The sequence below is a fragment of the Scleropages formosus genome, chromosome 10 (genome assembly GCF_900964775.1).
Source record: "Scleropages formosus chromosome 10, fSclFor1.1, whole genome shotgun sequence".
Classification (NCBI taxonomy): Eukaryota; Metazoa; Chordata; class Actinopteri; order Osteoglossiformes; family Osteoglossidae; genus Scleropages; species Scleropages formosus.
The window spans coordinates 22729022-22755814 of NC_041815.1; the positions used below are offsets into that span (position 1 = coordinate 22729022).

The following is a 26793-nucleotide window of genomic DNA, read 5'->3' on the forward strand; positions in this document are numbered from 1 at the left end:
ATCTGGTGCAGTTTAGCGGTCAGGTCTTTGCATGAGGCTGTCAAGAAAGAGGTGGGGCAGAGTGGGGGTTAGGCACTTCCTCATCCCTCCTCCCTCCATTGTTCTTTTTTGTTCTTCTATTAATGAGCTCCTTGTATGTATTCTTAAAAGGAGAGTCTCCTGCGCCCGGTGGTTGTAGTGGAGTGGCACCGGGACTAATAGTACTCTTGACTAATATCTGGGCTGGAGCTGCTGAGTGGCCTTTACTGTCTAGGAGGTGTCCGGCTACAGGGTGTCTGTTGAAAGGCTGTTTTATTGGCTCCTTTACTGCTTTGATTGAGCAACTCAGTCCCGATGGTCATGCCCATTCTGCACCTCCCGGCTGTTGTTCCCAGCATTTTGTCTTGTTTCGATTAGAAACGTGCGTATTTTTGGGAAGTATTGCACATCAGCTGAGAAAGCTTGCATTTTTCTGCACTGTTCGCAGTTCTAAACTGTCAACGTTAGTATGATTATATTGTCCTGGCCTCTGAAAGTATCAGGAAAAGCAAAAAAGGCTAAATGCGTGCATGTATGTGGATGACAATGTGTTTGTATGCCTGTGTTATATGTTATGTCTATACAAAAAAATTACAAGAAATACCATATTTATCAGACATACTTGTGACATGAAAGCAGATTTTATCTGCAGTCATATTTTAACGATAACTGGAAAGAAAGATGTGATATTTCAGTGTGTGTATATGTAACTAATGCCTTTGCTTTTAAATATACAAAATTCATTCATAAACTTGGGAGTCAAGACAGGCATTTAGTAAATTTCCTGGAAAAAAATGCCAAGCATATACAGTATGTATAGCTTTCTGACCTACCAGGGTTATTTAACTGTATAACACAATATAAATGTCCCTTTTGGCAAAGTATATTAGGTTTTTTTTTTTTCCTCCACTCCAAGTATTCTCTGAAAATGTTCCCCTATAGTGTGGGAATGTGGTTGATGTAAAAAACATGTTAGCAGCACGGGCCAAGTTCAGGGCAGCTGACTGCACTCAAAATTAGACCAGGCCAGACCACAACCATCTCCCATTCATGTCATGCCACATGTACATTTGGGGGGCCAGCGTGCCGTGTTATCACCTGACCAGTGTCATGTTTTCTGCATTTTAGTACTGATACAAAACAGGGATCAGCAGGCCTGTGGCTAATAGGACAGCAGTTAGCAGAGAGCTTAGGGAGAAGCAAAAGATTCCCAGATAAAATCCAACAAGTAGCTATGGTGCTGTACTCTTGAGAAAGGTACTTAAGTTCAATTGCTTCAGTTAAAAAAAAGAAAAAAAAACTTTTACAAATGGGAAAAATTGTAAGCTTTGGTCAATGCCTTGCATAAAAGCTCCTAAGTAATAATCCCGATTGTGGGTTTTCATTCACAGCAGATGACATGATTGACACACACTGACTTTGGGGTCTATTTAGCAGCTTAAAGGAACTTAACTCTGAAATCTGTGCAGCTACTTTAAAGTGTCAGGGAGGGGTCAGTTTTTCTCTTAACAATAGCTCTTTCAAAGCACGCTACACGCTTAGTATTTGACAAGCTCTGTTCATCATTTTTAGTATCCATTTATATTCAACGTGCTTTAAGAAGTTAAGGTGCCATCGTGTTCAGAGGCCTTAATAATAGGCTTTAACGACAGGGTAGTGTTCCCAGAATTTTTCAGCAAAAGCGTTGCTTTATCATGGAACGTACAACTGGTTGTTTATATTTAGTCTTACTGTACTTTTGTATTTTCTTTGCAGTCTAAGTAACTTTTCTTCTCGGGTCTGCATTTTTGTTTGATTGCTTGCAGTCTACCGTGAAATAGCTCACAGAAATGGTTGGGTCGCCAAGTACATCGCATTTGTCACCTCATGCATTTATTACCATTTTAATATTTTTACTTTGTGACAGTTATATGTCTGATTTTGGTTTTCTGCATCTATCAGCCAGTGTTTACAATGGACTTCTTCAGACAGTTGACTGACTGACACGGAATTAATTACGGATGCCACAGTGAAACCTTTCCTAACATACATAAGTGCGCTGTTTCAGCAGGGGATGAGCCCTCAGAGTCGCTTGCTGTTAACGCCTAAGGGGTCGAGTGTGGCATTCTTTTGGCACTGATGAATGTGATTGATCATCATCCCCTCTTGTGGACCCCCTGCCTCGGCTTGACAATGAGCCCTCTTGTGGGCCCCTGGCCCTCCTTGACTGGACAGGGTGGCCGTCATGTTCCTGCTGTTTGGGGAGGCCCCTAGGCCCCTACAAGATCACAGGACTCCTATAGAGACCAAGACAGATTGACACTGATGGGGGCGGGAGAACAGGCTGTGCAGAACAAAGACCTGGGTCTTTCCAAACAATTAGCCCGACTAAAAGGACATCTCTTTACTCCATTAGCGCCACCACGTGCCCCCCCATAGCTCCATTGTCTGCGTAATTAAATTACCCCAGCTCCTTTCGGCCTCCTCGGTATGCTCACCCTCGCCTCCCCTTTCTTGTCTCCCCAGACTCTTGCTCTCCCTATCTTGCTCCCTTCACATCCCAATCTAGAGGAAACTCCCTCCGTGTGCGGCCATCATTTAGTGTAATGCCTTAACCTGCTCCTGCTTCCATTTAACAGCAGGTCACCAGATTGGATCATTCGCTTCCCGTGTTTATTACCTTTAACTTTGTTTAGGTATTGACATAATGCAGTAACTTTAAAAGCCAGACACTATGTGTGGGTGGCATGTACTGACTGTCCATGTTCTACCTACCAGGGTCTGCTACCCACTCCCCCTGGACTTGTTTGTAACAAACCACCTGTTTTATTATTATTATTATTATTATTATTATTATTATTATTATTATTATTATTATTATTATCTGCAAAGCAGCTTATTAAGGTGTATATACTAAGCTACTTAGAAAGATTTACCCCATTAATACTACTGATTCATTTCTTTTTTACTGGAAATCCTGGGACTTTGGAAAAGTTTAGTGATTGCAAGACAATTGCTGGAGCCAATATGCTACCTGGCACCCCACAAGCTCAGGGTTTTTGTAGTGGAGAGTGTTGCTGTCATGTCATGCACTCAAAAAGACCCAGGTTTCAGTCCCATCTCCTGCTGTAGCACTCTTGATTAAGGTACTTACTCTAATTGGTCTTAAAGGAATAACCTATGGTAAATCATAAACAGGTTAACACTGTATGTTGCCTTGGACAAAAGTGTCTGCTAAATAAATTAAGTTGGGTTGTACCATCAGAAATGAAAGTTCCCACAGTGTGTTTAAAATTCCTGCCATGTTACAACATTTATGCCTCAGAAATGTTGGAAGTACACTGACTAGTGTGAAACAAGCAGCGTAAGGTTTAGTATTATTCGCTTGTCTTCCAGCATTCCAGCACTGCATCAAGGTTGATGTGGTGTTGCTTTGTCGACCCGAAAATGGATGCCTGGCACCATTCCTTACCAGAAGGAATAGGCTCTTGAACATCAGTGGAATGACTCCACAGGTGTTTACAGATGCGTCAGAAAGGCCACCCCTTCTTTCTCGCCACGTCACGGCACCACCGGTGTTGCCATGTTCGCCCTAGCCGAGGGTTAGCGGGACCCCGGCTCTCTCCTCCACTGTTTCTTTCCCTCCTCTTGTTTTGTTTTATTGTCGGGGGGAAGTGTGCGCCGGGCTGATTAGCATCACTGCTTCCTCCTTTCCCATAACCTCCAGACCCCCGCGGGCCGCCTGTTTACTTTTAGAAATAAAAAATGGGCCTGCGTCCGTGAGGACGTGCCCCTCATCAGCGGCGACCTCCCCCTCCCGCCGGGTCCCCCTCCCATCACCACCACCACCCCCATGGCGGTCCTGTGACTGCCCCTCCACTCCCGATTAACTGTCCAGCTGTCAAATCACATCAAAAAGAACACAGCCCCATGGTCTGTACACAGAGGCCACAGCTGTGTGAGTGCAGCATGGGTAAGTGCGGGTGTGTGTGGGTGTGCAGGAACATATTATAGTACAGAAGTGCGTAAGCGTGTATACATGTGTGCCCGTTATGTTTCTGTATACATGTCTATGGGATGAATGTATGTATGTGTGTATGTGCCTAAGAGCACTTGTTTGAATTGCATGTGCGTTTGAGTGTAATGTGTTTGCGTGTTTTTCATGCATGAGCAAACAGAGTATACTTTGTGGATCTATTTGTGAATGTTCTTGTGTGTGTGTGATTGCATTCATGTGTGTTTGTGTGTTTTTTTTCTGTTTGCAAGTGTTTTTGCGTGTATATGTTTGTGTCTGTGTGTGCTCTTGTACCTGTCTATATGTTTGCGCAAGTATGTTGTTTTTGTATCTGTAAGAATGTTTGTGCGTTACCATGTGTGCCTGCGTGTGTGTCTGAGGGTGTGCGTGTCCTGAGGCACATTTTGTCTTACGGAGCCCTGCAAAAAGGCGGCCGACCCCGGGCGTGGGGGTAAACGGGGCACAGGGCATCGGAGCGGAGAGGACAGTTACGGTAAACACAGCCGCGGCACTGAGGATGTTGGCCCTCTTTGTGTGACAGGCGGCTTAAGTGCCGAGTGCGGCCCCTCAAAATCCCTCCCCCACATCTGGCAGCTGGAAGCTCCATTGGAACGAGGTGGTTCTCGTTGACAGTTACATAAACGAGGTTTAAGGACTGCACCGTGTACGTTCGTTCACTCGCACTGTTCCATTGGGCTGAATCTCATTTTCACCTCAGGGAGATTGTACCCCGTTTTCTTATTTTAAGAAAGGGCATATTTCAATTTCGCCAATAAAGGGTTGCTTGTCTGCCAACCTGGATCGCTTTGTGCTTAAGAATGTGCACCTGTGCTGAAAATAAACCCACTTGTTATAATCTCTGGGACAAGTACATAACTTAGGTGAGTTTGCATTGGCTCTTTCAGCGGAGCAACACAAAGAGGTGTTTTGGAGATCGCATGATACACGGCACGTCTCAACTGACACCGGCTGACGTCTTGCCAAAACCCAAGAGTGATTTAGCAGCACCTGGTGGCGCTCTGTGCTTAATTGCTGGGCTTCATGGGTGGAACAAAAAAGAAACTCAAAGAATAACACAGGCACACTCACATAGGAAATATGGAACTGATTAAACTGTGCATTTCAACTTACTTTGGGGCTGTAAAAAAGGAAAATCAAAGACCCGCACGGAGAAAAGTGTTCAAAGCACAACACAGGTGCTGGGGGGTTGCCTCGGCGACAGCCTCAGGGGGCTTGCAGCCTGTGGGGGTGGCCTCAGAGGAAGCAGGGGAGGACGCACCTGCTGGTGGTAAGGTGCATCGCTGGAGCACTTCTCTCCTTATTCGTGGCCCCGAGTCGATGAGAAACCAGCATCCTCACGGGGGTAAACAGTTTCAGAATGCAGTAAGATTGTCCTTCTGCTGTTGTACCTTCACTAACGCAGTTATGCTTTTGATCACATTGTGGCTCAGGTGCATATTACCCTTCAGATTGTGGAGTGGCATAGGTGTCCTCACCATACAGTCTACATTAAAAACGGGCAAATTCCACTCTCCACTCTACCTAAAGCCAATTGTAATTAGTGTAAAATTGGCAAAAGGTTTTGTTTTCACACTGGAATAATTGCTGATTTTTAGACTCAACAGGGTACGGGTTCAGTTTAGTCAAATGTGGACGCATAGGGGGGACTACCCTTGAAGCCAGTCAAAGGAGTTCCAGATTACAGCATTTTTACTGTGCTCTGAAGAACTGCTCTTGGTGCCACTGAATGAATGGCAACTGGCCTCCAAAACATACTTCTGCTTGACAGCATTTCCTCAAAGGCCCAATGCTGGGTTTATCAGAGACTCAACACGTGTCCTTGGCAACAAACATCGGCCAGCGCCATCAAATATGGCCCCCAGGCCAAGTCCCCCGGGCCAAGTTTCCTAGGCCAAGTCCCCCAGGCCACATCCCCTGAGCTCAGGGAGGCTTGGGAACAGGCCTGTGATGCGGCCGCCCTCGCTTCTGCCCTGGGAGTTGAGGGAAGAAAGCTGGTGCCCCCTGAGATTGCCCTCCACCGCCCAGAGCCCCACACTCTGCCCCCCCCCCCCCCCCCCCCCCGTGGTGTGTGTCCCTATAAATGACTATAAATCACCCTTTAAACAAGCGAGCTTGGAGTCAAGCTGAGGCGACACTCAGTTAAGAATGTTCTAGTTAAAAATAAACTGGAAAAAAGTAAAAGGACAAAAATGCAGAGCATGCTGTCGTCCTGGGTGGAAAGTTTTCAAGGCATCTGGTAAAGGCATCGCTCTTCCATCAACGTTGCCTGCATCCCCCCACTGTTCGTTGAAAGAAGCGTGTATATGTCTCTGTGTGTCTGTGTGTACAAGTATGCATCTGTGTCTGCGTGAGCGTGTCATCGCTTCTGAGTGTATGTTTTGCAAATTTTCAGAGACCTTTGTTTCACCCATAAATATCATTTAATGATCAGCAAAAAAACAAGCTCTGCCTGCTGCTCCTCACATTTGTTGTTTTGCATTTTGCATATCTTTCAAGTTGACCTTTGATTTTTTTTGTCAGTTGCCTTGAGTTCACGTGGGGATCTATCAGACAACGCATTGCAAACAGCCAACACTTTTACACCCAGTATTTCCCTACACTATGAAACCACATTAGCTTGTTATTTTAAGAAAAAGTGCTGCTAGAAAAACAGGTTGTAATTTGCTTACATAATAGGTAAGACAGCCAAAAACTGTCGCTGTAATACTGAATAGCTTCCTCTGTCACGTGCGCGCACACACATGCACACACACACACACACACACACACACACACCGTGTTCAGCTTCATTTCTTCATTACACATTTGAAATGAACCACATGCTCCCCATCCCCGTTGACATCGGCCTTGACGGAAGTACTGCAGTAAATAGTGACACTTTGACACTTGTCTGTGTGACACACAGAGGGGTATGCTGCGGGATCTTACCTGTGAGGCAGAAATCGTGGCCATTGGGCACTTCCTGCAGGGTCACGTCCTGGGGGTAGGCAGGTCGTGGGTTGTAGTACTGCTGTGCGGGACAGGCACCGGTAACGGGGCTCGGCTCTCCCACCTCCACCCTGCTGCCCTGCCTCTGCGAAGGAACGGATGTCATGAGCAGATGGAGCCCTGCCCTTGTTCACTCGAACAACCAGTTTAACTCAAATTACTTCACCAGAGATAAAGATTTAAATAAAGGGCAGAATGGCAAAGGTTCCCATTCTGTGGCATAATAACAAGCAGCTAATAACGAAACAGTGACAGAAACGCCGGTTTCTGAATCCTGGTTGGGTCTCGGGTTTTTCACAACCCAGAGGACCGTATTGTGCCCACGCTGATTATAAAGACATGGAAATAAATTCCGCTGAAAGAGCAGTCTTGAGGAGGTTGTTTGAAATGTAATAATTTCTAAAAGAGATTATTAAAAATAAGTCTACAAGATGCAAAGCTGTGGTTATGTCTTACAATTTCAAGGTCTCTACTATTGTAAAACTTCACTCCATGCAGATGAGCATGTTACATAACTCATGCAAATAGTATTGCTCTTATTTTAAAAATAAAAGCATCGCCTACATGTACCAAAAATGTAATGTGTTTACAGTAAATACGAGTCACTTAAATTATTTCTTTTACTTCTGAACCATTAGAGAGCTTTCCTAAAAGTCCATGTTTGTTGTCGCCCCCCCCGAGATGTTAAATTTAATTTAATTCACTATCCATATATCACAGGTATCAACTCTGCTGGATCTCTGAAACCTTTTACATATCACTTCCTTGATATGAGTTTGAATTTGATAGCAGATATTTTGAGTAAATCAAGATCATTGCGCAAAAGTCCCTCGTTGCTTCTGGTTTCAGTAGGCTGAGTTAAAAATCAAACTTGAGGTAAAGATGACTCAGCAGCTTGTAAACTATGTTTAAGTGAATTTTTTCCAGTATTAGGTATTGCATGGATTAGCATGAAAGTTTTGTAATATTTAATAAGCTAAATATAAGATGCAAGACAAAAACACATTGTGTATTTTGATGTCCATTTAACATTACAGGGGCAGTGATAATATAACTAACAAGTTTACAGCAGCAGTGTATTCTTATTAATCTAATCTCAATATTAGTAAAGGTGACTGGTGGTGTCATGGTTGGAGCGGCTGCCTTCGGCTCCAAAAGTTGTGGGTTCAATGCCCACCTCCAGCTATAGTGCCTTTGGGCAAGGTGCTTGCCCTGCAATTACTCCGGTACCTTTGCTCGGCTGTGTGCCTGGGTACCTAGTTGTGGCCCTGTGATGGACTGGCATCCCATCTGGGGTGTCCCTTCAGCCCTGTGCCCAATGTCTCTGGGATAGGCTCCAGCTTGCTGCGACCCCACTTGGGACAAGCGGTTGTTGAAATTGGGTGGTTGAATGTTAATAAATTTAAATGACTTTAAGATTATGCTTATGAATTGTTATTTATTATATCTTCACTTGGGTTTTGCATCTAAACTATAGCATTTTGAAGGATGAGTTCTTATAATTTCATTTCCATCTACAATGTGACCAAAGCAGAAATACATGACTGAAAAAATTCAGTGTTTATATGTGTGCTTCTTTAATCTTCAAACACCGCAATTTTACAGTAATGAATGTAGTGATCCAGGAAATATCATGCCGTTTTTCTTGTTCCGAAATGTAACTGTTTGTTCAGAAATGCAAACAGTCCCGTGACTTGCTTAAATAGCAGAGGATGTAAATGATCAGATACAGCCGTACAACAGGAAACCAGAGCACGCAGCACGCAGGACACACAAAAGATATTAATGAAATAAATGTTATTTGGAGGCGCACAAATTAATTGCCAGTGACATCAGTAAAAACTTCAAGTGCCCCAGTTGTTAAAAGTACAGCACAATTTCGCTATTGTAGAACGAGTTATATTTGGATTGCCTGCACAAACAATTACACAATATACATCAGGAAATAAGGAGGAAATTGCCTTTTAATAAATAAATTGTGTGAAAAAATAAATAGACATTTCTGCTGAGATATAGTTTAGAAGTTTGATGAACTGGCCATGTTCAATGCAGTGGTAGCTGAGCCACACCCTGCTATTACAAAAAAGTCAGCCTCACATCCAATTAAACTATTGTGACTGGACCACATAAGCTCATCTTGGATGTAAGGAGCTTGTACTGAAGTGGTAACCTACTATGATAGCTCCCTCGATTTCATCCGTGCCCGCTTTGTGAATCCAGCGGCGAGCCGGTGTCCCGCTGGCAGCCGTCTGCAGGCCTGGCCCTGCCTGAGTGAGCGACTGACTGCCGGTCTGATAAGGTCCCTCGTTAAACCCGAGGCCAGAATTATCAGCCGCTTGTCAGCTTTTACAACCTGTTAGTACGCTGAGGCGGGCCACTTATCAGCCCGTCGGGGCATCTTTGTCAGTACGAGGACTGGTGCCGCGACTCTCGCCGGGACAGCAGTGGGAGTTTCGGGGTGGTGGATAGAGGGGGCAGCAGGCTACTGGATACATCACAGGGCTCTGCTGCGGCTGCCCCATCAATTATTGCCCTCCAGTTCTTGTTCAGATGGCATGCTGGGTCATCTGCCAAGGTTCCGTCAATGCCGGCATCACTTAACTGCAGTGGAGCGGTCACCTCACTTGTATTTTCTTTGGAGCTGCTGCGGACAGTTATAATCTGGCCACTGCGCTCATCGCCAACACCTTGAACGCCTTGAGTCGAACACCTTGGGATACAATAGCAGGGCTACTGGACCATGATCGTTGTACAGTCTTTGTGTACTCAGTCTCAGAGTAGAAGAAGACAGGATGGATTACTTTGTTTTGAGCCAGTTACACCGAAAATACTTAATGTAGCATAGATTAACGTTGCATCCTTTCAGACTCATGCCTAAAAGCATGTAGAGTTTCATGGGTAATTTAAAACAAAATCCGAGTAATCCTGCTTTTCCTTAAACTCCCGAGACCGAGCCTAAAGCTTTTTCAACATATGTCTGTGATTTCGGGGAAGTTATCCAAGCCCCATCCCGAAACATGCAGCATCATAAAATCATAGAATGTCCCCTGTTAGGTGCAGTAATACTCAGCATTATATCTTGTACAGCTGGAAGATAAACTTGAAAATACGTGTCCTCTAGAGTGGACAAAAATGGATCTCAGGAGGTTCAAGGTTTCTGGAAGCATCCACTGGCGGAATAAAAAAGCAGGATTCTCATATTTGCCTGTCTGCAGCACACAACCAGCCTCCTTCCGTCCTGTTCCAGAGAGAGGACAGGAAGGTTTGCAGGTGTAGGAAAACAACAAAAATAATTCCCCCCCCAGTTCATGTAAATTTAAATGGCAGGAAAGAAGCCTGATGTTCACCTTATGACCGGGCCGATCCCATATACACCAATCTCCATATTAAGTGCATACACAACTACCTGGCCAATTAGGGGTGTCACTGCATTGTTCAGGGAGGTTCCATGCAGTGCAACATTGGGTGGCAATTAGCATGTGACCTCCTCTCCCACATCTAATAGGCCTGCATTCTGCATACAAATGAGGATATTTCCGCGGCAACGCATCCCGGTGCCTCCCTAATCCGAATAGGAACACTTCCCGCTCCTCTAATCATGGAGTCCGTATTTATTACTTTAATTCTGTGGTGGCTTTATTGTTTATGTGCCCAGTATGCCATCCCCTCTGACCTCGTGGGGGTGCGGGGGGGGGGGGGGGGGGGGGGGGGGGGGGTACATAACACGACTTCTCCTTTTTCCTCAACAGAGCACTAGTCGTTATTTAACTTGGCAATGATCAGGCCTTAGATCTGGCCATCATCTGGCAACATTCCTCTATTGGTTTTTAAGACCAGATTTTGCCCCCTCTGGAGCTTCTGTTGATTCATCCAGAGTTTGGTCTGACTCCAGGACCAGGACACCAGGACAACACTGTCTTTATGTTTCTCACTGGTTACTGACGTTATTACTGTATTGTGCTTCACAAGTGTGTTCACTACGTTCCATCGAGACAAAGAACAACTGTCCAAACAGTGCTCACATCGCAACTAATTCCTTAAAACACTTCATTAATTACACTTTACTATGTTTACATTGGGGGCATGGTGGGGCAGTGGGTAGGACCGGGTCCTGCTCTCCAGGGGGTCTGGGGTTCAAGTCCTGCTTGGGGTGTCTTGCGACGGACTGGCGTCCCTTTTGCCCTATGTTGCCAGGTTTGGCTCCGGCTCCCCATGACCCCGTATGGGACAAGTGGTTTCAGACTCTGTGTGTGTGTGTATTTACATTTATTCATTTAGCAGACCCTTTTCTCCAAAGCGACGTACATCTCATAGAAAATACAATGTGTTCATTACATTAACAGGAAGAGAGACTTAGATGCAGTGATTCTTAAGTGCAGTTAGTTTCTTTCTTTCCACCATATGAACCAAATGTACATCACATGAGTAGTTGCATAAAACTTTATCCGAATATTAACAGTCCCTAATAATTTTTTGTAATTTAAAGATAAACATTGACATTACATTACAGGAGTAACCGCGTGAAGGTTTATCTGTTCAACAGGTATGACCTCAAAGTTGTAGAGCATGAAAATTTACACATTACGTGAACGTAAAAGATCATGGGAGAAGTGAGTCTGCAAGAGGTGAGTTTTCAGACTCTTTATAAATGTGGACAGAGGTTCAGCAGTTCTGAGTGAGAGAGGGAGGTCGTTCCACCACATCGGAGCCAGAACCGAGAACCACTAACTACTGAATTTAGTTAAGATTGCCAAAGTGTCAGGTTGTGAATGAATACTGTTTGTCCTGAGTTACATTTTTACGCATTGCACGGATGAAATAGTTGTATCCTATCTGTCTCTTCTCAGAACCACGCTGAACCACGAAACCGGTGTGTTGTCTGGGCATTCCACTGGTCAACGAGAGTGACTGCAGAAATTAGCACTGGTCACGTTCGTGGCAACCAGTGCAACATTCTGATAAAGTCCAGAGGGAGCACTGCACGCACATGTACACACACACACACACACACACACACACACGTGCAGGAGGCGAACAAAGGTGATTTATGGCACGTAGGTCTTACCATCAGGCCGAGGCGGTCACAGGGGTGAGAGGCAGGGTACGCGGAAACTGGATCCATGTAGTAGTAACTCATTCTGTTGTCTGGGATGGCTGAAGAGTGGAGAACACAGAGTCTGGTGAGGTGAGAGCAGGTCTGCCATCAATCACACTTTGTTTATCCTGGAGAATCAGGTTCAGTCGGCATGATATTTAACATGGAGATCTTTAACCTGCCTCGCTGGTGCCAAAATGACCAAGCAAACGTATTTATATCTATTAATTAGACATACAAGGAAGTATACCGTCTGTGGTGTTACGCAGAAATAAATTGCAGACAACAGATTTGCCTCTGAAATATATATAATTATTTGTTTGAAAAAGGTCTTGTACCTTGATTACCATCAGATATGACAAAGTTATTCTTTATTGAGCATGTGAGTGTATCACGATATGGCAAGTGCTGTTTTTTCTGTCAGTAACATAACACCTTGAGTTGCACCGAAGACAGTTCACGCATTAATACAAAGTTTGCAAAGCCGAGCATCCGATTTGTGCGGCTGCATGGAGAGACAGTTCAAAAGAATCCACCAGCAGCATTTGAACAGTTTTCCCACACTGACTGTGACAAATTCACTAGACCTTCAAAAAAACAAAAAAAAAAAAAATGCCGGCCAATATCATGGGGAATATCTGGAGAACATTCCCGTTGGAACAAACCTAAGCGACCTTTCACATGTATGTATTTTGACAGTTTGCCTTCATCTATGTGAAAAGGAATTTCAAGTTATTTACCAAAAGCTGCTGCGAGGAGGAGAATGGGGTCAGTTTCCCAAACCGATCCGGAGACGGTTCCTTCTGCCCACCCCGGGGTCCAGCCCTGCCAACCAGCCACCACTTTCTCTTTGCTCAAAAAGCAGCAGGAGAGGTGAGGGATGGAAGTGTGGGAGACAGAGGGGCTGTCTGTCCGGGAGGTCCGCGCACAGCGAGCGCAGCACAGCCACACAGGTACAGCGATGGAGCAGCAGCTCTGATCCTCATGCTGTGCAGCACATCTTGAAACGCTCAGCAAACTCTGATCCTTATGCTGAAAACACTCAGAGCTGCATGTGTCTGGATGCATCTACCCAACTCCCATCCTTCTACAAGTTACACGGCAAAAAATCCACTGAACCTACCTTTCCATATGAAACATCAGTACGGTGAGTGATTGATATATTACCCTGAATTACATTAATACAGTGAGTAAGAACCAAATTAATAAGTAGGCAGACGGAAACTGGCAAGGCAAGTAGTGGCAATCTGAGAACAGAACAGTGAGTGAAATAAATTATATGTCACCGGCGCGAGCTGATACAAAATAAATCGCTTTACTCAAATTTAAAAAGGAAAAATAAATAAAAAAAAAGTCATTTTAGTTCATTTACATTTATTCATTCAGCAGACGTTTCCTCGCGGTGTACGACAAAGAGAATACAAATTTGCGCACGTTCACGTGTTAACAACATGACCACTAAGTTAAGTGCTACTTATCATTCATATCAGTAGTTGTGGTGAAGTCCGGTGAACAAATCACATCTATTACACTCCCTAAAAAACTGATACAGAAAAAAAATAAATAACTGTAACTTCATACAAGTTGGGTAAACACGATTCTTTAATAGCTGTGTGCCCGACAACGTCTCTATTATCATGTCTAAGATAAAGGTCCATAAATGTTTGACAAATAAATAAATACGACGACGTGTCTCTCGCATCCGGACGCGCGCGATACGGCCACTCGTGTGCCTTCGCGCGGAGGCTCGCGCGGACAGTCGCTCTTAAGCGCCTCGTTTTCGGAGCGACGCTCGATCGCGAGCGGCGGCCGCCGGCGGCGCTGACCGTCGGCAGCCCCTCGCGGGCGCGCGCGCTCGCACGCGCTCACCCCACTCGCGCCCCGTTCGGGCTGCCGGCGAAGGATCGATAGAGAGAGAGCGCGAGGGGGGAGTGGGGCGTGGAGGTGGGAGGGGGGGCGAGTTGCGACCTACCGTCGGAGAGCAGCGGGAGTCCTGCGGCGAGCCGACGCGTGTCCTGGGCGCTGGGACGTGTACCTGCAGTCTGGAGGGTGTAGGATGGATGTAGGAGGGAGGATGGAGAGGGGATGGATTATAGACCCACCCTCCGCAATCACGGGGCTCCACTCAAAACCTGGTGGGGGGCTCACCCTCACATAAATATACAAAACATGTCCTCATTTGAAAAGAAAAAAAAAAAAAATCTCCGTGCTGCTGCCGATTTCCTCCTGAAATATTGCCTTATTTCTCTTTAAAAGGTATCACTCCTTTGTTCTGCCAAAAAGCCTTACCACCTGTTCCAAGTTGCCTGGATTCATTATTATTATTATTACTATTATTATTATTACTCTTTATTTAGCTTTATCCATGGAATTCACCCTGTTAAGTTAGTGTAAAGCAAGCTGTCAGATCACAAGGTGACCATCATATCATGACAAACTGGAGTGGAATACCATGTTATAGTAACACAAGATCAACTTGGGACTGGACCAGACATGATCATTTAACAAAATTAAGCCTGGAAATGAAAGGTGAGCTATTACAAAAAAAGCCAGGGGTAGGAACAGAGTGAAAAATTTGAGAAAGATCACAAGTAACATGGGAGAGACGCTTAGAGTTTGTGGGGAAACAAGAGGCTAGTGGTTCCCATTAAATTAAAGCATGGGTTAGACTAGATGCTGTAGCGTCCGGACGGGAGTCCGACACGGACGCGCGTTGCTATTACGTCCAAACACAGACGAAATATATAATGACTTCACGTGCAGTGTGAGGTTAGACGTGTACGGTGCGTATTGTAAGACACTCGGTGGAAGTGAAACAAGAAACACGAGACCAGGAAACACACACGGTGTTGGAACTACGGTGAACAGTGAAACGCTAATCTGTGAGTCTGACCGCAACCCTGAGACGTGACGAAATACCGGACAGGAACGATGGACCAGGACTGAAGAACAAGAGGCAGGAACTGACGGGACGGGCACTCGGGACTGGAACATGCACACCTGGGAAACAAACTGAGGGAACAAGAGACTACCAATCGCCAACGAAGCACAAGAGAACTGCTGATTAAGAATCCGCGACTAGTTCTGCTCCGCTGGCTCCTTTTATACCTCCATGTCCTACGAGACTGTGAGGTGATAGGTAAGCGTTAGCTAGCGGCACTGAGTGGCGCCGCCTCTGACCAGGAGGGGCAGTGACCCCGTGGGATGTGACAGTACCCCCCCCTCCAGGGGCGGCTCCAGCCGCAGAACGCCGGCGGGTAGGCGGTCGCCTCCGCCGTCGCGGAGCAGGCCGATCTGGATGACACTCATGGAAGTCCTCAATAAGAGCTGGGTCCAAGATGTCCCGTGCTGGTACCCAAGACTGCTCCTCCGGCCCATAGCCCTCCCAGTCGACCAGATAGTACAGCGTACCCCGTCTCCGTTTGGAGTCCAGGAGGGCCCTGACGGAGTAGGCAGGAGAACCATCCACATCCAACGGTGGAGGTGGAGAAACTGCTGGGCTCTGCAGGGCGGAAACACAATGGGGCTTGAGGCGCGAAACATGAAACGTGGGACAGATACGATAATGCGAGGGCAACTGAAGACGGTAAGAAACCGGGTTGATCCTCTTCAGGATCTTGAAGGGGCCGATGAAACGGGGGGCAAGCTTCCTCGAGGGCAAATGCAGTTTGAGATCCTGGGTGGACAACCATACTCTCTGCCCTGGCTGGTACAATACAGTCCTACGCCTTTTGTCGGCCTTCTCCTTTTGGTGGGATACCACCTCCTGGAGACGGACATGTGCGGATTCCCACACCGACTCACTCCTCTTGTACCAGTCGTCCACAGCTGGCAACCCACTGGTCTCCATCGTCCACGGGAACAGCGGAGGCTGGTAACCGAGCACACACTGGAAAGGAGTTAAGTTTGTGGACGAATGGACCAGGGAGTTCTGGGCGTACTCTGCCCAGGGGAGGTATCTGCTCCAATCCGCTTGATTCTGAGCACAGTAACTCCGCAGGTAACGTCCAACCTCCTGGTTGAGGCGTTCCACTTGCCCATTAGACTGTGGATGATAACCAGAGGAGAGGCTGACTGAGACTCCTAAGCGGGCAAAGAAGGCCTTCCAGACCCTTGAGGTGAACTGGGGTCCCCTGTCCGAGACGACATCCTCTGGCAGGCCATACAGCCGGAAGACATGTTGGAACAGCAGTTCCGCGGTCTCCAGGGCTGTAGGTAGACCTTTCAGAGGAATCAGTCGACAGGCCTTGGAAAAGCGATCTATGACGACCAATATGGTGGTGTTTCCATCAGAACACGGAAGATCAGTAAGGAAGTCCACCGCTATATGGGACCATGGACGGTTGGGAATCGGGAGTGGCTCTAAAAGCCCTGCTGGCAGCTGCCGTGGGACCTTGGCCTGGGCACATGTGGTGCAGGCAAGGACGAAGTCTCGTACGTCCTGTTTCATGGATGGCCACCAGAAGCGTTCAGCGAGAAGCTTCAAGGTTCGGTTGACCCCTGGGTGTCCTGTACTTGGACCATCATGGGCCCAGTGTAGGAGCTCGGACCGAACAGTGGACGGGACGTATTCTTTGTCTTGGGGCTGCTCGTTGGGACCGGGTTCTTGACGTTGGGCTGCTTGGATATCGTCCAATAAAGCCCAACGGATAGGAGCCACAAACTGCGTCGGGGACAAGATGGTGTCTGGTGGGGAGAGCTGAGGCGATACCTCGAACAAACGGGACAGGGCATCGGCCTTGCCGTTCTTGGAGCCAGGACGATAGGTCACCGTGAAACGGAACCTGGTGAAGAACATGGCCCACCGCGCCTGTCTGGAATTGAGCCTCTTTGCCTTCTGCAGATACTCCAGGTTCCGGTGATCAGTTAACACTAAGAATGGGTGCGTAGCCCCCTCTAACCAATGTCTCCACTCTTCCAAGGCCATCTTTATGGCTAAGAGCTCCCTGTTTCCTACCTCATAATTCTGTTCAGTAGGCGACATCTTGTGTGAGAAGTACGCACATGGATAGAGCTTCAGGGGACTTCCCTGGCGCTGTGAGAGCACTGCCCCTACCCCGGCCTCAGAAGCATCAACCTCCACAATAAAGGGCAGTTTGGGATCAGGGTGCTTCAGGATTGGGGCAGAAGTAAAACGCTTCTTTAGGTCTTCAAAGGCCTGACTCGCCTCAGGAGTCCAGGTCAGGCGCCTAGGGGCTCCTTTTAACAGAGCAGTCAACGGGGCTGCAACGGAACTGAAGTTCCTTATGAAGCGCCTATAGAAATTCGCAAAACCTAGGAACCGTTGCAGGTCCTTTACTGTCTTTGGCTGGGGCCATGACAGAACTGCCGAGACCTTCTGTGGATCCATCGTGACCCCGTTGGGTGTTAGGATGTACCCCAGGAAATCCACAGAGTGCACATGGAACTGGCACTTCTCCCCTTTCACGTACAGCTTATGTGCTGCCAGCTTTTGCAACACCTCCCTGACATGTCCAATATGCTCCTCACGGGACCGAGAAAAGATCAGGATATCATCCAGATACACTAATACTGAGCGATTAATTAGCTCTCTGAGTACTTCATTAACAAAAGCCTGGAATACGGAAGGTGCATTCGCCAGGCCAAAAGGCATGACCAGGTACTCATAATGGCCGAGGGCGGTGCTAAAAGCGGTCTTCCACTCATCCCCTTCCCTAACGCGAATCAGGTTATATGCGCTCCTAAGGTCCAGTTTCGTAAAGATGGTAGCACCGGAAACCTGTTCGAGGGCCGACGTGATAAGAGGCAAGGGGTGCGGGTACTTCACAGTAATGGCATTTAGCCCCCGATAATCAATACAGGGGCGCAAACCCCCGTCCTTTTTCTCAACAAAGAAAAAGCCAGCGGAAGCTGGAGAGGTAGACGGCCGGATGAATCCGGCTTCTAGTGCCTCCGTTATATAAGCCTCCATTGCCTGATGTTCAGGTTGCGAAAGAGGGTATACCCGCCCCCTAGGGGGTGTAGTGCCCGAAAAAAGATCTATAGCACAATCCCAAGGTCTATGAGGAGGCAGTTCTGCAGCCTTGTGTTTGCTAAACACCGCCACTAGATCTGCATACTCCCTTGGAAGCTGCAGGGGCAGATCTGCATTAGGGCTCTCTATGGATGTGGAGTTACAAGACGTCTCCAGGTGTTTGGGACACTGCTGTCCCCAAGACAGCAGTTTCCCCTCACTCCAAGAGATAATAGGGTCATGGGTGCATAACCATGGATATCCCAAAATAATGGGGTTATCAGGGGACTTAATCAGATAGAACCATATCTGTTCCTTATGGAGTGGCCCTACCTGCATAGTAACGGGCTCTGTGCGCTGTTCTACACGCCCCGACCCGATTGGAGCGCCATCAATAGCTTTAATAGCCAGGGGTTTTGGGCATCGGGCACAGGGCAAGCCCCAGGACGCGGCCATATCATGATCCATGAAATTCCCTGCAGCGCCACTGTCTACCATAGCTTTCGTCTGCTGCTGCTGGAAACCCCAGGATACTGTAACTGGTAATGTCAACAGGGAGGTATGGAGAGATACATCACTCACCAGTAAGTCGGTCCGTTGGGGTCCACGGGGTGGCCGCACTGGACAGGAAACCTGAACGTGATCCGCAGCTCCACAGTAAAAGCACAAGCGTTGCAGAAAACGGCGCCTCCTTTCCTCCTCTGTCAAACGCCCGTTACTGAGTCGTATTATTCCCTGTCTGACGCACTGTTCTTCAAGCCCTGCACAGCTGACAAGGTTGCGTGCTTGAGCCGGCTCACTGTCCACAGGGCTGTAGGGCACCTGCTGCCCTGGCGGCGTCGGGGTCCGGCTGGACCCGGAGTTGCTCCGGTAATCCGGCGAGAACTCCTGAGAGAGTGGTCTTGACAATCGGGGGCTGGATGTCTTCTCCACTGGAGACCAGGAACGCACCTGAAAACTCCTGGTGCTGGGGAAGAACTGTCTCTCTGTCTTTCTGTCTGGGCTAGGGGGTGACTCAGGAGAGTAGGGCCCTGGGAACAGAGAGGCTGGACTGGGGATTGAGTATTCTGTGTAATTCTGGTTCTCACCTCTGCTACCTTGCAAAGCCTCCTGGAAGGGAACGGACAGCTGCTCAGTAGCGCTGATCCCATTGGTCTGCACAGGGCTCGTGGGCTCCGCGCGAGGACCCGAGGAAGCATAAAGACGATCAAAAAGACATGTCCGCCAATCATCATGCGTTTGCGAACTGGTCGGATCGGCGCCCCGCCCACCATGACTGAGGAGTCGTGTCAACTGCTCGAACTGATCTGTGAGGCGGCTAGCGGCGTTTGTGCAAACCAGGAGTCGTTCTTGGTTCGCCTCTGTCAGATCCGCCAGCTCACGCCATTCCGCTGAAGTCATATTAGCAGGCGGATTCTTCTGTAGCGTCCGGACGGGAGTCCGACACGGACGCGCGTTGCTATTACGTCCAAACACAGACGAAATATATAATGACTTCACGTGCAGTGTGAGGTTAGACGTGTACGGTGCGTATTGTAAGACACTCGGTGGAAGTGAAACAAGAAACACGAGACCAGGAAACACACACGGTGTTGGAACTACGGTGAACAGTGAAACGCTAATCTGTGAGTCTGACCGCAACCCTGAGACGTGACGAAATACCGGACAGGAACGATGGACCAGGACTGAAGAACAAGAGGCAGGAACTGACGGGACGGGCACTCGGGACTGGAACATGCACACCTGGGAAACAAACTGAGGGAACAAGAGACTACCAATCGCCAACGAAGCACAAGAGAACTGCTGATTAAGAATCCGCGACTAGTTCTGCTCCGCTGGCTCCTTTTATACCTCCATGTCCTACGAGACTGTGAGGTGATAGGTAAGCGTTAGCTAGCGGCACTGAGTGGCGCCGCCTCTGACCAGGAGGGGCAGTGACCCCGTGGGATGTGACAGATGCAGGGCAGTGTGTCACCGTATCATTCATCTGGAACCATCCACGTTACCGCCTTAACAATCTGGGTTCAAGAGTGGATTTAAAATTTCCCCAGTCTCCGTGTAACCATCCTCGGTCAGTGTGCTGTAGAGGACTTTATGACACTGGCGCAAACACCAGTGTTATAATTGTGTTTAACGTATGTTTGCTTTGGGGAAATTTGGCACAAAATACAACCTTGAAGAATTGGCGTGAAAATTAAATAGCGATGTTTTATGCCCGTATAAATGGCAGGGATGGTTATTGTGAGGAAGAAGGACTTTTGCAGGGTGTGTTTTTCTTGGCACAGAGGCAGAACATAAGTCAGTTTGATAGCAACAGGACTTTGCTGATTTGGAAGCGAAACCTCTCCTGCCCTCAATTTAAGGAATAAGATCAATACATAAACATGGAAGTCAAATATTGTTCCTCCTTTAAAATACCATATATCCAACCCCAGCCATCTGTGTCAACAGTCACCCAATGTATGCATGACCCATAACAAATACACTTTGCAAGGACGTAGGCCTTGTCACACCCACTGACACATTCCAGGAAGATGCTTTTTTTGTTTTGTTTTTTTGATTGAGACCCTCTCCCCTATGGTGTCCACATCAGAGGACCTGTTATTTCAAGCAGAGGCAGGAAAATGTCCTTATAAAGAGTAACAATAAGGAAGGACAATCCAGGGGGCATGGGGGTGGTGGTGGCGGTATGAATGGGTTTCCTATGACACGTCCTGAGAAGGGGATCACAGCGGAGCATCTGAGGGGCCAGGCAGGGACGGGATGGGTGGGAGCGATCAGCAAGGACACAATGGTCAAGGCCTGTTTTTCTGACCAAGTCCATCCCTGCCGGGAGGGCTGTGTTTTACTACCATGAGGTGTCATGGTAACAGTAAGCAAAAGGACCGGACATTATGTCGTGGCATTAGGATGCCCATGAATGGAATTGGTTCTGGCCTCGTTCAGCCATCTCCAGTGCTCGCCGGGCCGCTCCCCTCTCCCCCCGAAACCCCTTTTTCCTGGTTTTATTCATAGTAAAAGACACGGGTGTGTCGTGCCGATTAGACTCCTGCATGTTTCCGGAGCAGTCTTGTGTGAAATGAGAAGGCGCCGGCGTGTGCCGTGAAATCTACGGTTCTACAAGCCTGATCCCACGTCGAGATTACATGGGTGACACCAAAAACGGGAGTTTTTTTTTTTTTTCCTGCCTGGGCTGCACTCCGCAGTCGCAGTGGGGCCTCGCTATCAGCTCAGCACTCGCATCTCCTCCGAAACACCTTGTGACACACCGACGCTCCCTGACCCTGGAAAAGCTATTTGTTTGAATTTTTTTAAAAAAAGCAAAGCGGGCTGTCAAAAGGAACAACAGACAGCTTTGCGGCGAACACGAGCGCGCTGACAGGCCAGCTGTCGGGCTCGAAGGGGTGGGTGATGTGTCCGATCCTGCGTCTGTCCTCGCTTTCCCAGCGGGGTCGTTTGAAGCTGCGAAGGGTCGCAAGCGGGCTCTGCGTTGGGAGAGTGGAGCACGGGGGGGCAACGCGGAGTGAGAGGGGTTGAGATGCAGGCAAGCCGAATTGAATAAAGGCACTGGATGGGATCCAGGCTCGCCCGATGCCACGGTATTGTTTCAATTAGCCGACCCAGCAAAGTTCAAAGGCGAGTCCTCGATACACTTCTGTTCCTCGTGCGCTGCCTCTCATCACTTGCCTCTTGTCTTTCGCCTCACTGTCCTCACTACCCGTCTCAACCTGGTCCTCGCACTCGCTGCCTCCTCGCTCACCTTGGGTCTACAACTGCCACATGTCACGTGTTACACTGAACAGACTTAGCCAACTCATGTTAAACACCATCACTCAAAGGCCCACAACGTTTTATTGTCAATGTTCATCAAACCAAACATTCCAGGCTCACAAATATAAGCAAACACGTAGATCGCCAAACGTCCAGCTTTGGTCAAAAATGGTTCCCGTCTCTTCATTCGGAGGAACATTTTACGACAACGCAGCCCGTGTGATGAATGACCGCAGTGACCTTGCTGGAATGCGTCCTTTGTTTTCCTTGCACGCTATTGGTTTGAACTGTGAAATTCTGTGAACTCACCAAAGTATTGGCTTTATGTCATAGCTTTCCAAGGTTTGACTCATTTTAGGATTAAAAGACTGCATGCTTTGTTCTGCATATGCTCAGAGTATCTGGCCAGATGGTTCCCAGTGCAGAGTTGTTCATCTTTGCGCATCCTGAAGGTCTCAACACAAACCTTAGCTTTACAACCTCTCTAGATGAAGTGCTGTTTTATTTTTGATTAGCAGATGCTTTAATCCAAAGCAAATTGAAAATGTATTTATTTAAACAGTTCAAATTGGAGCAATGCAGGATGGCTACCTTTCACAGTAGCGCACCGTGGTGACAGTTCTTCTCCCAGTCTTACAGTTACCATGTAAAGACTTTGTCCATTCAGCCCCTATCAGAGAAACTCAAGAGGTTACTTGATTTTTTTTTTTTTGTTCAATTTATTAAGAAGATCATTTAACAACCAGGAATTATCTTCCCACAAATCACAACATTGGTAACACTTTCCAATATTCTTGATTTCATCACATGTTGTTACATCAAGCCTAATAATGGTTGAGGAGCACGACTTATGGAATGGAATAATGGTTGAGGAGCATGACTCCTTAGCAGACCCTTATTGGTTCAACTCCCTAGATCTCTTAATTATTGAACCTGTGAGGTACAAAGTTCTTAACCCGAATTGCTTCAAAAACAAGGTAGTTTTATTGCAATGGTCTTTAAGTGCGATGTCCTTCTGACAGCTCCCTATGCAATCAACTTTAAACACAAAGACAGGACTCAGGACATCAGTTCTGTCTCACTCACACCATCTGTTTTTTTTTTCTTCTCCGATATCTCCGACAGGTTGTATTAATGAGTTTTTATTACGGCCTATCCTTATTGCTATAGGTTTGCCTGTCTTTGTCGGTAAGCAGAGACCCCCCCAGCCCCCCAAGCCCCCAGCCCCTGGACGCTTTCTTTGATACATTGCCCGGTTCTCCCCACAGATGTTCCTCCAACGTCTACAAAGAAGGAAGCCTTTATGAGGAGACGGTCTATTTTGGGCCCCAGGCTTCCGAGCCGTGACGCTTTGAGAGGTAGAAGCCTAATCTTTGTGCTGAAGTCTTGTTTTATTTCTTGCCTGGGTATTTTTAGATTAAAGCCATGTTATAATGAATAAAGCAAGGATGTAATATTTTATGACAGTATCAACTGCTGATCACCAGGCTTGGTTTAGACCCAGAATAAGAGGAACTTTTCACTTCCCCCCCACCCTGTTAGTAATTTAATGCCTTACTGTAAATATTATGCTAGAGCCCTTTTCAGTAAAAATAATCTGTAGCATCATTTTTTATCAATCAAGTCATTCAGAAAGATAAAGTGAGGCTTTGAGACAAAGCAATTGCTGACTTCATCTTTAACTGTTCAAAAACATTTCAGTTTTGTGTACCATCTGTGGTTGAGGACAGAGGCGTAACTTGAATTTTGGTAACTAAAGTCCCAAGGGGACATAGCCAAAGTACCCTCAAGTAAAGTGTTTAACCTCATTGTGGAAAAATTTGCTAAGCCACAAGGTTGTAACTGTAAGTCACAACGGTGCTGTAATTATCATGGCTGTATTTATATTACTATTGGGTTGAATCATATACTGGTGTGTTGACTAATATTGTCATTGCGGTCACTATCAATAAAAGTTTGCTTTTCAGCCACCAGGGAAATCCCTTTCTTATAGAAAGATGGTGTGACTGCACCACAACGTCCTTGATGTGAAGTCTTTCCGGGAGATCTTACTGGTCTGTATTATCTATAAATCCCCACCACTGGCTGTGCATGCTGGCCCAAATGGTCCCGTAAGCAGATCTTTACCATCTGATAGGCTCCCAGCCCTCACTGGGCCTGTCCAGACAGCTTTACAATGCACGGTACTCATGAGTACAACCCAGATGCTCTGGACTCCGAAGGGGACATTGATCCCTCAAATGCCAGAAGCTTCAGCAAGCGCAATGTGCACCACTAAACAATTGTGTCAAAGCCTTGCCCGATTTGTCATGGCAAGAATGAACATCCACGGCATTCCATCCACAATGAAAGCACATTTTTGGCTTGGGCACTATAGCTATGTTCTTGGGGCATGCATCATTGGCATCTTCTGAATTAGTCTTTGAACACAAACCGCTTGCCACTTGTTAGCTGGATCTGGTAAGTTCCTTATGAAACAGAATGAAGCTGAATAGACCCATATCTATGTCTTTCAGACGTTACCATCGACCATTACATTGACGACTTAAAATGTTTGATCATTTCAGACTTTACAAATTTGGACATTTCAGAATGTTAAGGTTGCTTAGAGGTGAAACCAGAAGTCAGCAGCTGAGTCGAGATGGAAGTGAGGCGCAGCTACATGAGAAGTAGAGGTAACATGAGATTTACATGACAGAGACAAGCCAACACTGTAATGTAAGCAAATGGAACTAAGCTCTTAGAACAACGGTGCCATCTGAGAAGGTGCACAATAACACAGACAGCATGTGTACGGTATGTTTTAGTGACGCTCTCCAGTTTTTAGACATGCAACATTTTTGGCACCTAGATTATTATTTCAATGTGCAGAACGCAGCCAGCCGTAGAGATACAACAGAGCGATGGAAAGAACAAAAGCGAAGGAGACCAAGGAGGGTAGAAAGATAGGGAAGGAGAAGAAGGGGAGCAGCTCCAGCGCTGAAGCCAAGGGGGCGTATGGCTCGACGTGTCCTTGATAAACTGCTGGGCTGCAGCCAAAGTAAACCACCCGCCCCCTTCCTCTCTTTAGCCCCAGCACTCGTTATGCCTCTTAATTAGCCACCCAAAGCAAGATGCTTGTCTTGTAATGAGGAAGGGAGGGCGTTGAATGCTTGTGTGACACACTCTCGTTAATGATGTGGGGGCTGGGGCGAGGGGAAGCGGCAGCGGGGGGTTGGTGGTGGTGGTGGGGGCCGCTTGATGGATAACAAAGTGGGAGGCGGCTAAGCAGACCCTAATGCTTCACTACACCTCCACCGAGCACTCGCATTCATGGCGGCTGCTGCTGATACCTGATCCAACGTCACCCAATACAATGAGACCGAGGCGCTGCGCGGCATCACTGCTGTCCTCTCAGGAGGTGAAGTCAGCCCCTTCCGTCCTTTGATGCATCAGGTTGCGTCTCCTGGTGTGAATCAGCCTCCCTTTCAGTTGGTCACTTGGGGCGGTGGCATTGCGAGAAGGAGGCAAAGCTTCCGTTCCACATGCTCGCTACACTCAAGCCTCGCTTGGTTCCAAAGCAGTGGGCTGGACATGTCACCCTCTGAGAAAGCCGGGTGTCATTGATACACAAACTCTCTACCCAGCCTGTCCGCCTCCCCCAGGACAGAAAACCGGTCATGGTGGACCCTGGGAACAGCAGAACGCCATAAACCGAAGGCAGTTCTCATCCACTTTAAGCCTTGCTGGGAGAAATGTTTACAAAGCCACTTCAGTAATTAATAGCTGGAAGGCTGTACTAGACCTGGTTCCGCAGAACTGGGTACTAGCTGGGGGCCCAGATCATCTCAGTATAAATAATGAATGAACTCGCCAGGCCCCCTCCTCCCACCACAGTAAGGCCCTCATATCCATGCTACAATCCACTGGCTCCACTACCCCTTTGTGCTGCCCCTCATACCCGACCTCCTAAAGCCCCTTAAACTCCCCATACTGCTCCCTGGCGGGACACTCCTAGAATATTTTTAGCCCAGCGCTGACATTATAAGGATGTGGAGTCCATCCCGTGCCATGATTTCTGTGAGGAAACAGCCGGCTCTCATTGCCCCCCTCTCCCTCCTCTCTGGCCCTCTCGTCTCTCCTCTTTCTGTTGCTGATTAAAAAAAAATAGAATATTTAAGGAGGCTTATCTGTGGCGTGTCATCATGTTTTGTTCCCAGCACATATTTAATCTGGGCTCCCATCAATCTGCTGCACAAGCGAACCCTCCAACCCGACCCCCAGTTTGAAGCGGCCCCTGTTCTGACCCAGAAAGCCTTTCCTGTTCACCTCCATCACCCCAAGTCTTCCACTTTTTCACACACCCTTTTCAGGTTTGGTACGTTGCTCACGCATGTACGCAGGTGGGGATATACTGTATTTAAATAATTTTTTTGCTGAAACTTTTCTCCAAAGTACATTACAACCTTAAGCGATTTAAACTGATTTACGCATTAAAACAGCTGGGTAATTTTTACTAGAGTGATTTTTAGTGTTATTAGCTTGATCAGGACACTACAGTAGGCAACCACTATGTCAATAGAGCTGGACATGAACTTGTGCAGAACTTGCAAAACCAGAGAAGCTGGTAGCATAGTTTTTAAAGCTGCTGCCTTTGGCACCCAAAAGGTCATGGGCTTGAATCTCATCTACTTCTGTATTACCCTTGAGCAAGATACTTATCCTAAATTACCTCACTCTGTAAATGGGTAAATAACTGTAGACAGCTTAACATTATAAGTCACTTTCTGAAATTGAACCGGAACCTAACCCGGGAACACAAGGCGCAAGGCTGAAGGGGGACTTCCAAAAACATTTGCTATTAAAATATATTATAAGATATACAGATTTAAATTACTTAGAATAATTGACTATTAATGGATGAAACTGTCTAAAGAGAGGGGTGCCTATGAG

The 26793-nt window shown here is 47.2% G+C and overlaps 1 protein-coding gene across 4 annotated transcripts in view; it reads right to left on the reverse strand.

Annotated features, from left to right (window-relative positions):
• The window catches only part of ets1 (v-ets avian erythroblastosis virus E26 oncogene homolog 1), a 41718-nt gene extending 27399 nt beyond the window's left edge, over positions 1–14319 (reverse strand). Inside the window, exons 1-3 of one of the 4 annotated variants that reach the window (XM_018748700.2) lie at positions 14089–14319; positions 12087–12175; positions 6962–7106 (exon numbers count right to left, since the gene is read on the reverse strand). In XM_018748700.2, coding sequence (XP_018604216.1) covers positions 6962–7106; positions 12087–12158 — 217 coding nt within the window. In that variant the 5' untranslated portion in view covers positions 12159–12175; positions 14089–14319. Of the gene's footprint in view, positions 1–6961; positions 7107–12086; positions 12199–12856; positions 13952–14088 lie in introns of those variants that run through there. The other 3 variants (XM_018748701.2, XM_018748699.2, XM_018748702.2) reach the window with 3 other exon arrangements.
• Positions 14320–26793: the final 12474 nt, after the last annotated feature.